The sequence below is a fragment of the Physella acuta genome, unplaced genomic scaffold (genome assembly GCF_028476545.2).
Source record: "Physella acuta isolate Inbredline_101_S28 unplaced genomic scaffold, ASM2847654v3 ptg001070l, whole genome shotgun sequence".
Taxonomy (NCBI): domain Eukaryota; kingdom Metazoa; phylum Mollusca; class Gastropoda; family Physidae; genus Physella; species Physella acuta.
In genome coordinates this window covers 100,886-113,880 of record NW_026732587.1, presented here as the reverse complement: position 1 = coordinate 113,880, position 12,995 = coordinate 100,886, and the positions used below count along the sequence as shown (strand labels likewise).

General features: G+C 36.5%; 1 protein-coding gene and 1 long non-coding RNA gene across 3 annotated transcripts; one reads left to right on the top strand and one right to left on the bottom strand.

Annotated features, from left to right (window-relative positions):
• The first annotated feature begins 45 nt into the window (after positions 1-45).
• On the top strand, positions 46-8,788 carry LOC131955494 (uncharacterized). 2 transcript variants are annotated; one of them, XR_009388865.1, is made up of 8 exons: positions 46-147; positions 2,442-2,561; positions 3,284-3,443; positions 4,480-4,705; positions 6,739-6,806; positions 7,075-7,280; positions 8,469-8,539; positions 8,672-8,788. It is a non-coding gene; the product is annotated as an uncharacterized LOC131955494 (long non-coding RNA). The 2 variants fall into 2 exon arrangements; XR_009388864.1 differs by having other exon boundaries at positions 7,599-8,539.
• Positions 2,054-10,221, bottom strand: LOC131955493 (uncharacterized). Its single transcript, XM_059319624.1, has 14 exons — positions 10,032-10,221; positions 8,655-8,850; positions 7,973-8,043; positions 7,617-7,706; positions 7,048-7,257; positions 6,716-6,831; positions 6,098-6,218; positions 5,525-5,750; positions 5,004-5,068; positions 4,515-4,649; positions 3,706-3,951; positions 3,328-3,434; positions 3,048-3,186; positions 2,054-2,605 (listed from the first exon to the last, which is right to left on the bottom strand). Exons 1-14 carry the CDS (start codon positions 10,150-10,152, stop codon positions 2,448-2,450), a joined length of 2,001 nt encoding a protein of 666 aa, XP_059175607.1. The 5' UTR covers positions 10,153-10,221; the 3' UTR covers positions 2,054-2,447.
• Between the last annotated feature and the right edge of the window lie 2,774 nt (positions 10,222-12,995).

Below are 12,995 nucleotides of genomic sequence, written 5' to 3'. Positions count from 1 at the left end.
TCATTATCTCTACACAGTAACCTCTAGATAAAGCGCCATGTTTAACGAGGTTAAGGACTTCAAGTACTGACCAGTGGGATGTGGTTTGGCGTGTGCTCATTGTTTCAGCAACAATCATCAGTGACTGGTGAAGGATGAGCGATTAAGGTAGGTCTGAAAACTTACAGCAGTCTTTAATATCTCTACATCAAACTAAAACATTAGGTAGGTCTAAAAACTTATAGCTGTCTTTAATATCTCTACATCAAACTAAAACATTAGGTAGGTCTGAAAACTTATAGCAGTCTTAAATATCTCTACATCAAACTAAAACATTAGGTAGGTCTGAAAACATAGCAGTCTTAAATATCTCTACATCAAACTAAAACATTAGGTAGGTCTAAAAACTTATAGCTGCCTTTAATAAATTAATATCTCTACATCAAACTAAAACATTAGGTAGGTCTGAAAACTTATAGCTGTCTTAAATATCTCTACATCAAACTAAAACATTAGGTAGGTGTGAAAACTTATAGCAGTCTTAAATATCTCTACATCAAACTAAAACATTAGGTAGGTCTAAAAACTTATAGCAGTCTTTAATATCTCGACATCAAACTAAAAGGATGAGCGATTTAGCTAGGTGAAAACTTATCTTAGTATTTTAAAAGATTTTTTCTGCAAACTAAAACATTTCTAACATGAGTGATTAAGGTAGGTCAGAAAACTTATAGCTGTCTTTAATATCTCTACATCAAACTAAAACATGATATATTAGACATATGTTAGCATTGCGATTCTATGAGACATGTTGGGACTGATTTTGTCTATCACGGAGGTTCTGTCAGACATTATGTCATTAGCTTAAAAGGCATGTTCAAATGACAACAGCTAAAAAAGAAAGCAGTTGTCAAGTACAACTTGTTGACATTACGATAGTACTATTGGTGTAATTGTTAACTTCTGTCATAAAACTTGTGTCAATGTTGACATAACAATGTACTTAAGTACTTTAGAATTGTTAACCTGTTACTGTTAAAATGCTATGTAACCAAAAAAAAACCAACAGCATATTGTAGCTTTTACATAACTTTATTCAGTAAAATATGTATTAAAAACATTATAATGATATGGAATGCGAACTTTGAATCTAGTTACCGTAGAAACCATCATACAAAATACCAGAACATTTGCTGCAACAAAGCTTTGAAATGGGGGTTTTAACTGATGGTAGAATATCTCTCAAAACTCATTATGCATAAAAATAGTAACAGAATAAAAAATTGCTACGAATAGTTCAGTTTAAGAGAACAAAAACTTTACAAAATATATTTTTGAAAAGATAACGCATTTTTAAAATCCAAATGTTGATTGTATTAAAACTGAACCAACCTTGAACAGTTTTTGAAGAAAACGTTATTTGAACGAGGTACTTAAAATGCTGATTGACAGCATATGAGAAAAGGGACATAATTCTGACAGCAAAATTTTAGACTTTTTGTGTATTTGTGGATGGGCGGAAAAAATAAAAATATGCATGACATTTACAGATAACCCCTAACAACATTTAGGGATATCATACAAAGATTTGCATATTTTATATACACATTATAACACTCATTTATTCAAACAAAAAACAAGGCACAAATTCTTCTCATCACATATTGATAGCAACTCTACCATCAAGAATAAAATGTCTACAAGCCAATGTTTAAAAAAATATCTAAGATGATAAGATTTACACCAGACAAAGTGGAGCAGCTGACATTAAAATCAAATTTTAAATTGTGGTAGTTACTTTTTCAAACTCAATGAACTTGAACCTTGACCTAGCAGCTCAAGCTATTCTTAGCCTTAGTTTACTGTACAGAGCTTACATTACAATGATCAAAACGTATTTTATAGCAACAAGGGGAGTTAACTGCCTTTATTTACATCTAGTAAAGACTGAATTCATAAAGTCATGTCAGGTATGCTGTAGTGTGTTGGAGATAACAAAACATGGTGATGAATGAGTATCCATTGGTACTGACAGTTGAGCACATGGATGGTACAGATGGGGGCGGGTGGGGGGGGGGGGGGGGGGGAATCAATATTTACAGACACAGTGAGTGGCAGAAAAAGATCTCTCTCACACATGAAAACATTTGCATGTTAATGGATGATTACACAAGGAAAAATTAATTTCTTAAAAATATTAATAGAAAAATAATTATATACAAAATTCAGATCTAATCCAGCTTAAGATTGTACACGTATGTGACTGTACACCTATTTACATTTCATATAAGTAATACAGGTGATATAAAATTGTTGATTTGGTCAATTTCACTGCACTCAAGTAGCCAGATCAATTATTTGAATCAGAGCCAAATTTTTTCACACTTCAGAGTTTTACACACATTGCCAGCCACACCTCATTTACCAATCTCACATGTAATTCAAACATTTACTCACTCTAGCTAGACTCACTTCATCAAGATGTGTGTGACTAGCAGAACTATGAGAGTATTCAACAAAACAGCTACAGGTACCATTCTAGCTGGGCTGCCACTGAGTACATAGATCACAGTGGGCTTTAGGTAAGGGTTAAGTCCTGGGTCAAACCTCTGGGGGCAATCATCATCTGGGAAGTTATTGAGAGGAAATGTTTACAATCAGTTTTACTAATGGAAATTAAATGTAATCTATTGATTCGGCTAAACAGAACATTAAAAAAAATATAGGCCTAATGCTTTAAAAAGTTTATTTTTTTTATAGCAAATAATAATTTGCTTTAAACTAACTACACTTTAAATAAAATTGTAAAAACTTTATTTTTAAACTGAATTGTATTACAATAAAACTTTTAAAAAATCATTACATTTCAAACTATTTATAATTTTGTTTAGTTATAATATTCTTGGCTATTTAAGAAATTCATATTTCTTAATGGTGATTTTTAAGTGTACTACAAATTTTTAAGACAACTATTGTTAGAGTACCACTATTGTTAGTGAGATATTTTGATGGACTAGTGAAGTTTGGCACAACTGAAGTGAGCTGTTTGTATGAAAAGTTGTACTCACATAGCCTCTCACTTTCTGTGAGCTTCATGTTGAGGCCAGTGCCCTCTATCATGTAGCTCTGGGAGTTCTGCTCACGTCTGCAGCGGGCAGTCTGACTTCTGGACAGAGACAGGTCGGTCCAGCTCACACGTTCATACACCTGGCATGAATGATATGACATCATTGTATGTTAGCACCAAATTATTGTTTGGTTAGAGTTATCTTGAGCTGTACATAAAAAAACCTCTTATAACCAGATCCAGACCCACCAAAAGTTATGAAAAGATTAGACAGGACCTACCCAACAACGGAATCTTGAGATGGCGTCTTCTTCATCGTATGTGACCAGGTAGGACTTCATGTCCTCCATCCAGAAACCCACACAGGTCAAAATGTGATCAGGCTCATCTGTGCAAGGTAAATTCATTGTTGATGTTACATTCACAACAGACCATAGTCAAATGTACTCAGGGCGAAAATCAACTCATAAAAATGTAATCAAAACTGAATCTATTAAAGGTAAGGTGCGTCTACAATGCCCAGGGTGGTTACTAAAATTTCCAGCAATTTGATGCTGAGTTATGCAATAACCGTATTGACCATCCCATTATCCTCTGTATGTACCCACTTCACCACTGCTCTCCCCTGCCCTAACCACAACACTGACTCAGACACTTACCATACTCTCCAAGAGGCCTGCCCCTGTAATCAACACTCTCACAGTACTCCTCATCCACCTCAATCTTAGACCTGTCCTGGCTGCAGGATTTGAACTCTGAGACAGTGATCCTGCAGTTGATGGAGTTACGAGGTCTGTCAGTGACACCACGGATCCTGGTCTTGTATTTCTCTAGCTCACCATTGGCATTCTGGATGAAGCTGTACCTGCCCCCAATAGGGCAGGACACTGGTGAGGGTGGGTCCACTAGTAGACACAAGTTTTTTCAACAGTTAGATAACCAGAGGGGGAATGGTTTGGTCTCATTATGACTGGCTGACACAAGTTTTTCAATAGTTTGATAACCAGGGGAATGGTTTGGTCTAATTATGACTAGCTAGATTCAAGTTTTACAACAGTTAGATAACCAGAGGGGGGAATTGTTTGGTCTAATTATGACTAGCTAGACACAAGTTTTTCAATAGTTTGATAACCAGGGGAATGGTTTGGTCTAATTATGACAAGCTGCATACAGATTTTAAGTCATATAATAAACTACTGCACAATGGTTAAGTCTATAAGTATATAATTACTTGAAGCATAAAGGTACAGAAAATAATCATTAGCTTTAAAACAATACGTTGAAATGCAATCTAAAGAAAAAGATTTTAACTAAGGCTAGTAGAACACTATCACTGTACAATAATACTATGAAGATTTAATATCTGAAGTTTGACATTACTGTTGGTTTATTTGGACTAGTAAAATGGACTAATCTGAAGGTTTATATTACAGTTGGCTTACATAAAGTTGAACGTGTAAGCACTTACTGATCAGGACTTCATACTTCCAGTCTGTATCATTACGGTTAAAGGTGAACGACTGCCAACTACAAACTTCACGGAACTTTTTGGTCATGAACTGCGGGTCTGCTATTTCTTCTGGTGTTAGACGTGAAGGCTTACCTTGGGTGGACAAACAAAACAAGAAGTTATGGCAAGGGAGACAACTAACTTAGAAGGTAAAGAACTGTTAATAAATAATAAACAGAAACACAAAAAATGTATTTCCCACCACGAGAAATTCAATTTTTTAAATTGTTTCTTACAATAGAAGTTTTTTGAGAATAAATTGATTAAAAGTCAGGTGAGCATTACAAGTTATTAGCCATGGCCACAGAATATTTTACAACACTCAATTGTGAACTTAAACATCCACTAAGCTAATAGCAAAACTAACTTATAAATTAATTTAAATGACTACAAATAGTAATAGTATTACAAAGTCAAGTAAATATCTACAAAATATGTTTAACTCACCAACTCTGTACCTGACAATTCCATGGTGTCTGGGCAGGATATCATAGCACACAAAGTCAACCTCACTAACGGACAGAAATTTATAGTTTAAACATACAAATCTCACTAAATGTCAGAATGTTTCAAGTGTATAAAGATTTCATAACAGGCTAAAAGTTTATCAAGATTTGAAAACAGAATAAGTAATAAAAGTACTTAAACATTGTAGGCCTAAATCAAACAAACTTAAACTTTAGGAGAGCGTATCTGATGAAACTGACCATGTAATGTACTTGGCCATGACCAGTATAAAACTTATAAAGTAAGAGAGCGTATCTGATAAAACTGACCATTTGCCCACGATGTACTTGGTCATGACCAGAATAAAAAGTAAGTGTATCTGATAAAACTGACCATTTGCCCACGATGTACTTGGTCATGACCAGAATAAAAAGTAAGTGTATCTGATAAAACTGACCATTTGCCCACGATGTACTTGGTCATGACCAGAATAAAAAGTAAGTGTATCTGATAAAACTGACCATTTGCCCACGATGTACTTGGTCATGAGGTAACGGGTCCCTAGAGTCTGCTGGCAGGAGAGATACGTCTCTTCAAACTCAAACTCATTCTTGGTGGTGAAGTAGTGGATGTGGGTGTCATTGACCACCACGCGGGACATGAACTGGATCCCCTGGGTGTACCATTCACCTGACACATTCCTCGGCAGGTTGCACTGTGGTGTGATGTATGGTGTCAGGGGAGGGACTGAAAGTGTCCATATAAAAATATTTAATTATCTCACTGAAACTTTCTATCTGATATAATATTAGGTTAACAGAAGATGCATTGAAACTTTTTTTAAGTCACCTGTAACTTAGATTGTTGGGTATTATAAGGACATTTTATGTATATTTTTCATTCTTAGAATGAAGGTGAGGACATAAAATAAAAAATCTTTCAAATAAGCAAATTAAGGATTTTTCTGACAGATGTAATTAAAAAAATATCTAAAATACAAAATTAAACAAATGTGGATTAGCCTGGCTTGTCAGTTACAATAATTGCAAGATTACAATAGGTAATCTTTAAAAAAAAAGAGAGAAAAAAATTACTTCTTCTGAGGACAATTCTGACTGGAGCTTCATACAAGCTGTTGAGGGATGAGCAGTCAGCAAATCTGGACATAGCCCACCTAATAGAATTATCTGCTTGCTTTTGATCTCGATTTGTCATCTAGAAAACAGGAACTTAATATGTAGTTTATTGATTTAAATTAAAAGTAGCAAAATCTAACAATGTAAATTAACAATAAAAAAAGAATTTTCAAATGAAACTTTAACTAGACAAAAAGAGAAGCTGATGAAAGAAGTGCCACTCATTTTATAAGTGCACCCTGAAATTCAACTGCCCCAATTTTACCAACCCTAAAAGAAGGAATTTTAAAATCCCCGAACCTTATCATCATCACTTGATAAATTAACTTTACTATGTTTTGATTGCTTTTCAATAGTTGATAAACATCAAATCTAGTACACTGTATTTAAATGCCTTAAAACAATATTTAAGCAAAAACTCTAACAGGTTGTGCACAAACACAGTAAAACAAAAATTACAAAATTATGGCACAAGATTTTATTATACTCTCGCATGATTTTCACCTATATAATTCTCTTTTTACCAAATAAATATAAGGAGAAAATAATTGCTCATGTAATCTCTACTGCATTTACCATGCACTTGTATTTTTCCCTAGTATCCTTCTGTACTGTATCAGCAATGGCAGAAAATGTGTAGCCTGTATTTCCAATAACAGCAAACCAGGTACCCATACATTGGTAGCGAATAGCTGAAAGTAATTCATTACAACTTATTACCATCAACTGTGGTGTTTAAACTATAAAATAATGCAGAGATAAAATATTTAGTTTGAAAGTATACCTACTTAACATTTGTATGAAAACTCTATAAAAATTTTATATATGAAAACCTACTTAAATTTTGAATAAAAACCTAAATAAAGTCTATATGTGAAAACCTACTTAAGGTTTGTATAAAAACCTACTTTGAGATCTTGAAGTCTGCACACTAGGACACCTGGCGTATGTGATCAAAAACACCTGGTTGTCAACATATGCTGACCCTGGGTCCTGGCACGCCTTGAGGACACTGTCTGGGTTGTCACAGATACCACCACCGCCCCAGCTGACTTCATACGTGAACTGGTACACGCCTTCCCAAGTCTCAATACAGTTCACAGTCTTTAGTGTTTGACCTAAAAATAAAACAAGTCTCCAGGTGAGTAGAGGTGGTTATGTATAGTGGTCAACTGTCCAGTCAACTTAAAAATTGCATGCATAAGGATACAAACTTCTAGGGAATTAAAACACACACAATGAGTTTATTTTTAAACTATTTTTTTAATTAAATAACAAAACTAATTAGTGCAAATAAAAAAAATTAAAAATAGCTTATCCGTTTAAATAAAATAATTATCTAACATGATGAATATAACACTAAATAAATAATTATACTAGGCACTAAGTATATATTAATGAAGTTTAATGTGTATGATTTCTTGCTATTAAAGCAAATAATTCTCTGCTCTATTTCAAGAAAAAAAAATGAACCTACGGAAAAGTGTTGTCAGTTGGTCTTGAGATGGAAGTTGGTTGACACCTTTACACATGACTTTGAAGTCAGTTTCTGTTGTGAAGCAGCTACCTGAATAAACGTGGCAGTTAATTAGCTAATGAGCTTTTTCTTATCTCTAGCATTGCCAAAAAATGTACAAGAATACTATGTCGACATATCTAAATCAAAACATTTCTCAATTATTAACAAAACCTATTAGCCCTTATTTAAAATTAAAATAGCAAAAAAAAAAAAAAAAAAAAACACAGCTAAAATTAGATATAAGACAATGCAACTCTTGCATACATTTTGTTTGGTTAAGTTTGAAAACAGTCAAATTTAGATACTACACTTACTCTTCCTGTACTGAAGAATATTTGGAGTTCTCCATAGAATATCAACACACATAAGACAGTTGTCTCCCCCCCTGAAGATAAAAACAAACAATTGATCTTAAAGCTTTTCTCCATATGATGAAGTGCTATTAACTATTGGATTATCATTTATTTGTGTAAGATTAATTAGCCAAACATTCTTTAAACAGCTTTAAGAAGGATGAAAATATTACAATAGTATTTAAATAAAATAAAACTATTTAAAATTATTACTTATTACTTCGTTAAGACAGATTTATCAAGTGACATTAAATGAATGATCTCTTCTTCTTCTTCGTTCTTAATTATTAGTGTTGAAGGGGATCGAGATTTATCTGCGAGTGGGTTTGAACTCGAGACTTAAATGAATGATGAATACGTAAATCTAAGCCAATAAACAGATTGATCCTCTATGTTGTTTTGCCCATCTCAATAAAGTCAATTGTTAATATTTCTGAAAATAATTCATTTATTTCAGGGAAAAGCCCAGAATTTTTGGCTTATCAGTAAATTACAGTAGACTTCCAGGAATCTAAGGAGGCCAAAACAGTAAGCTTTTTATCACCTGTGCACCATAAAATATCTGTTATCCTAAGTTTATACATATATTTAAGTTTTACATTAAGTAAGCAACACTAAAATAAAATGTAACATGAAGCCTTACACTGCTTTCTTCATCAGCATGGTCATGTTGACACCTTCCACAAACTGGGCCTCTATTGGATGCTGGTACTGTTTCAGGCAGATCATGTCACCCCAGCGGTCTTTGGAAACTGGAGTAAACACATCGGCACCAGTTTCCATGGAGTACCAATCTCCTAAATATGAATCGTGTATTGGACATCCTGCAGCTGATTGAGCTATGGGAGGAGAAATGGTTGCATACAAATTAATCTTTGTAATCAATGTGTAGTACTCTGTAGGTTTAAAAATTGTGCACTTAGAACACTAAACATTAAATATTTCTAGTATTACTTTAGTGTTAAATCATTTTCAAGTTATAATTTAAATTTAAGAGTTAGGTTTAAAGACAGATATGTTTGGCCTATAATTGTTCTCTATTACTCTTCACTGGCCAAAGCTGCATACTCCCCCATGACTTATCAAAGGCTATCAAAACACAACCATTCTATTTCTAGTTTCATAATTCTTATTTGAAACATAAATGATGCTTACTACTGAACCGATATTGGGGATGTTATAGACAAAACACCAGTAGCGTAGCTAGGGGGGCGGGGGGACACATGTCCCCGGGCGCCAACCTTAGGGGGCGCCAAAATGGGTTGGAAAAATAAATTGAAAAGTTGAGGGGGGTGCAAATCGAACCTTTGAGGGGGGGGGGTGCAAATCGAAAAGTTTGTCCCCGGGCGCCGGGAAGGGTCGCTACGCCTCTGCAAAACAGTTTTTTCTGTTTTTGACTTAACAGGAAAATGCAGTCTCGAGTCTGTAGAATGATTGGCAGTGATTTGTTTAAGTTTGAAGTTTGTTATGGATCTAGGTCTAGAGATCTAGATCTAGAGACCTAGACCATTGCAATTATTTTTGTAAAGGAATTTATTTATGTGTAAAAAAGAATACAATTATTCTTTTTCTTGTCTCACACACGATATTAATAAGACTAACTGGCTCTAGATATCTAGATCTAGATCTACCACTATTAGTAGATATAGAAATCTAGTACAGTACAGGTAGAGCACAGAGGAGTTTCTTTCAGGCATCTGTTGTGCGCCCCCCCCCCCCCCTACCTTCTAGGCAAAACAGGGGGAAAAAATATAATTTATAAATTATAGTGTTCAGTTCATAAGTAATACTTCCTTATATTTGTAAGCCTAGGCCTCTAACTTGAAATCTAGATCTACCTGAGTAGACCGAGTTTTTTATGATGCTTCTCAGAGCTTCTCGTTCTCACTGTTTGGTTATTTCCGGGTTTTGTTTCCAGTGTTTTAAAATAATTTAAGAATTTAAAATCTTACGAAAAGATACCCAGAAAAACAGCAAGTACACTAAATATCAGTGCAAAAACAGTTGATGAAACAAATACCTTCAGAAATTCTAACAGTCCCTGCCAGCAGCACCGTGAAAACTAACACGGTACCTATCGCTGTTGACGCCATCTTAAAAGTTTTCCCCCGTGTCCCCTGTCGCCAAACCGAGGCTGACATTCAGGTGTGTGACACAGTTCCAGTTGAATAATTCCTTCTGAAACACAAGAGCAACTGTAGTCGGCCAGCCGATCCTACACGGTCGGCGGTTGGTTTGTAAATAATGTTGGTCTAAATCATCTAAATGTCGTATGTAAACTTAAAACCTAAACAGTATTTTCTTTTAATAATAATGTGAGAACGCAGGCCTACAGGATTAAGAGAAACTAAGAAATAAAAACTAATGTTAGTATTAGTTTGTTTTTTTTTATTTGTATGAAACTTTAATAAAGGCAAAAAGACAGCTAATAACTAGATCTATAAACATTACAGTATATTGCGCACTAATCTAGTTTTGATACAACTTTACAGTTTAATATAATTTTTTTCGCGAATTATTATACGTATGCCTAATAACCGTTTACTTGATAAGCAGTGTTTCTTTCAGACTTTTCTTCCGGGGGGGGGGGGGGGGGGGAGAGGGGGCGGACACTGTTAAAAGTATATATTTTCTATATAAATTTCATTTCGTTCGGGGGGGGGGGGGGGGGGGGGGGGGGGGGGGGGGGGGGGGGGGGGGGGGGGGGGAGCGGGTAGACTCTCCTCGGGGGTAGGGAGGGGGGGAGCGGGAAGAGATGCCTGGAAGAAACACTGTTGATAAGTAACTTGATAAGTAGGCCTAACTTAAAAGCAAAAAATCTCATCTGATATTTTTTAAATTAATAAAATAAAAGACGGAGTGTTTGGAGTCTTTGTTTTTAAGGTTTTTGTTTCAATTTGTTTCGGTTCCTACAAACACATTTCCAGAAGCGGTGTTTTGGGTGGCAAATTGGGCGGTTACCCCGGGCCCCCGCTCTTGACTGCTCAGCCCCCCAGCGATCAGAGTTTCTTCCAGGCATCTCTTCGGGGGGGGGGGGGGGGGGGCTTTGCCCCCCCCCCCCCCCCCCCCGAAAATTTTTTTACCGCCCCCCGAACGAAATGAAATTTATATAATTTATATAGAAAATATAGGGCCTATACTTTTAACAGTGTCCCCCCCCCCCCCCCCCCCCCGGAGAAAAAAGTCTGGAAGAAACACTGCAAGCGATTTCTTGCTCTATGTGTATTTCGTGACTTTAAAATGAAGTACTATGTGCAATACGGAACGGATATTCACTTCTGATTCATGTCCAGAGTTTCTTCCAGGCATCTCTTAAAGTCTACCGCCACCCCCACCCCCCCCCCCCAACGAAATGAAATTAATTTAGAAAATATATACTTTTAACTATGACCGCCCCTCTAGAAAATTTTAGTACGCCCCCCCCCCCCCCCCCCGTTCATGTCATTCTTAGCAGCAAGTAGGCGGATCTTGCTACAACATCTTTATCAAAACGTTTGTGTGATATCGTTATATCTTTAACCTATCCTTATCAGTTTCTCTAGGTGAGCGGGTGGTAATTGGCGGGGTGTAATGCTCTATTGTATTTACTGGGGGGGGGGCTACAGGGGGCTATTGACGAGCGGTAATTTATAACAGGGAGGGTAATGTCCTGCTACGATATAATAATATAAAAAAAAAACCCTGAATTTGACCAAAGCGGCTCTCCGTGTCAACCACCGCCTTATTATCAGCGTGTAGGCCTATACATGTTTAAAAAAAAAGATTGAACTAACAAATTAATGAGTTAATTTTAATTTTATTTTATTTGCTATACAAGAAACCCATAGGTCGGGCCTATGCTTGCTCGCTCTCAACGAAAAACTGAACGCGCTGCTCTATTGGACGGCTTGAAGAGTCGGGAACATCTAGGGATGTAAGCATTAATTGTATTACTCCATTGAGACTAAATAGCCGTAGAAGCAGAGGCGTAGCGAGGGGGGGGGGGGGACGGGCGGGGTGCGGACCGCACCGGGTGACACCATTTAGGGGGGTGACACCAAGGCAAAAATAGCAGGGTGACACCATTAAGTGCCACACCGGGAGACACCCAACCTCGCTACGCTAATGGGTAGAAGTTATGGCTTGGTAACTCGGGTTAGGACTGGCCATAGGGCTGTAGTTAGAGGTCTTTGCTAGACGCAGTTGAGTGGTGGGGGAGGTAGCTAGCTACAGTAAGACGTGGCTTGCTAGCTAATTTTATGGCTGTTCACTAGACACAGTTAAAAGTGGCTTAATATACGCAGACTGAGGCGGCGAATGTAACCAGCACACAACAATGGAGTTATGATTCGTCTTAAGATCTGTTGTTCAGGTTCAGTGTATGTACCATAGGAGGTCTGCGAGTTGGGTCGGTATAGCTTATAGGTGCTAACACGAAACATCCCGAGTTCGAAACCCCAGGCAGATGAGGTTCGATAGCTGGGGACAGCAACTCATCTAAGAGAGAAAACTCTAAAATTAAACCACTGATGCTAACTCGGCATCACTGGGTGTATGACCTTCCAGTAAAGGTCACCGGCCAGGGCGCAAGAGTTCTCAGATAAACTTCAACGGCCACGTGTTCGTGAGCAAGCCAGGTAGGGCGAGCCACCTAGGTGTAGATGTGCTATAACAACTATGTGAAGATTTGGACAACAACAGAGAATTAATCAACAAAATGATCAGTTATATAATGTGTTTTTTTTAATTTGCAATTATTGCAACAAAGACAAATCGCATGATCATAAGTACTTCAGTTGTGATTATCGTTCTTGGTCATCACCACTTCAATTGTGATTATCGTTCTTGGCCATCACCACTTCAATTGTGATTATCGTTCTTGGTCATCAATGTTTGCTGATACAGTGATATGGTTAATTCTAATACGAGAGCCGATGGCAGGCAACTAGTAAATACTGTGATAAAAATAATGAAATAGATTGTATGCCTCTTCTTATAATTATGC

What these genes read in the sequence shown, in the direction of transcription:
- LOC131955493 (XM_059319624.1), bottom strand. Translation starts at nt 10,152, where the DNA reads ATGTCAGCCTCGGTTTGGCGACAGGGGACACGGGGGAAAACTTTTAAG. An exon ending in TATTCTTCAGTACAGGAAGA is followed by an intron (nt 7,707 to 7,972) that starts GTAAGTGTAGTA and finishes ACGTTTATTCAG; the next exon opens with GTAGCTGCTTCACAACAGAA. An exon ending in CAGAATTGTCCTCAGAAGAA is followed by an intron (nt 5,751 to 6,097) that starts GTAATTTTTTTC and finishes GGACACTTTCAG; the next exon opens with TCCCTCCCCTGACACCATAC.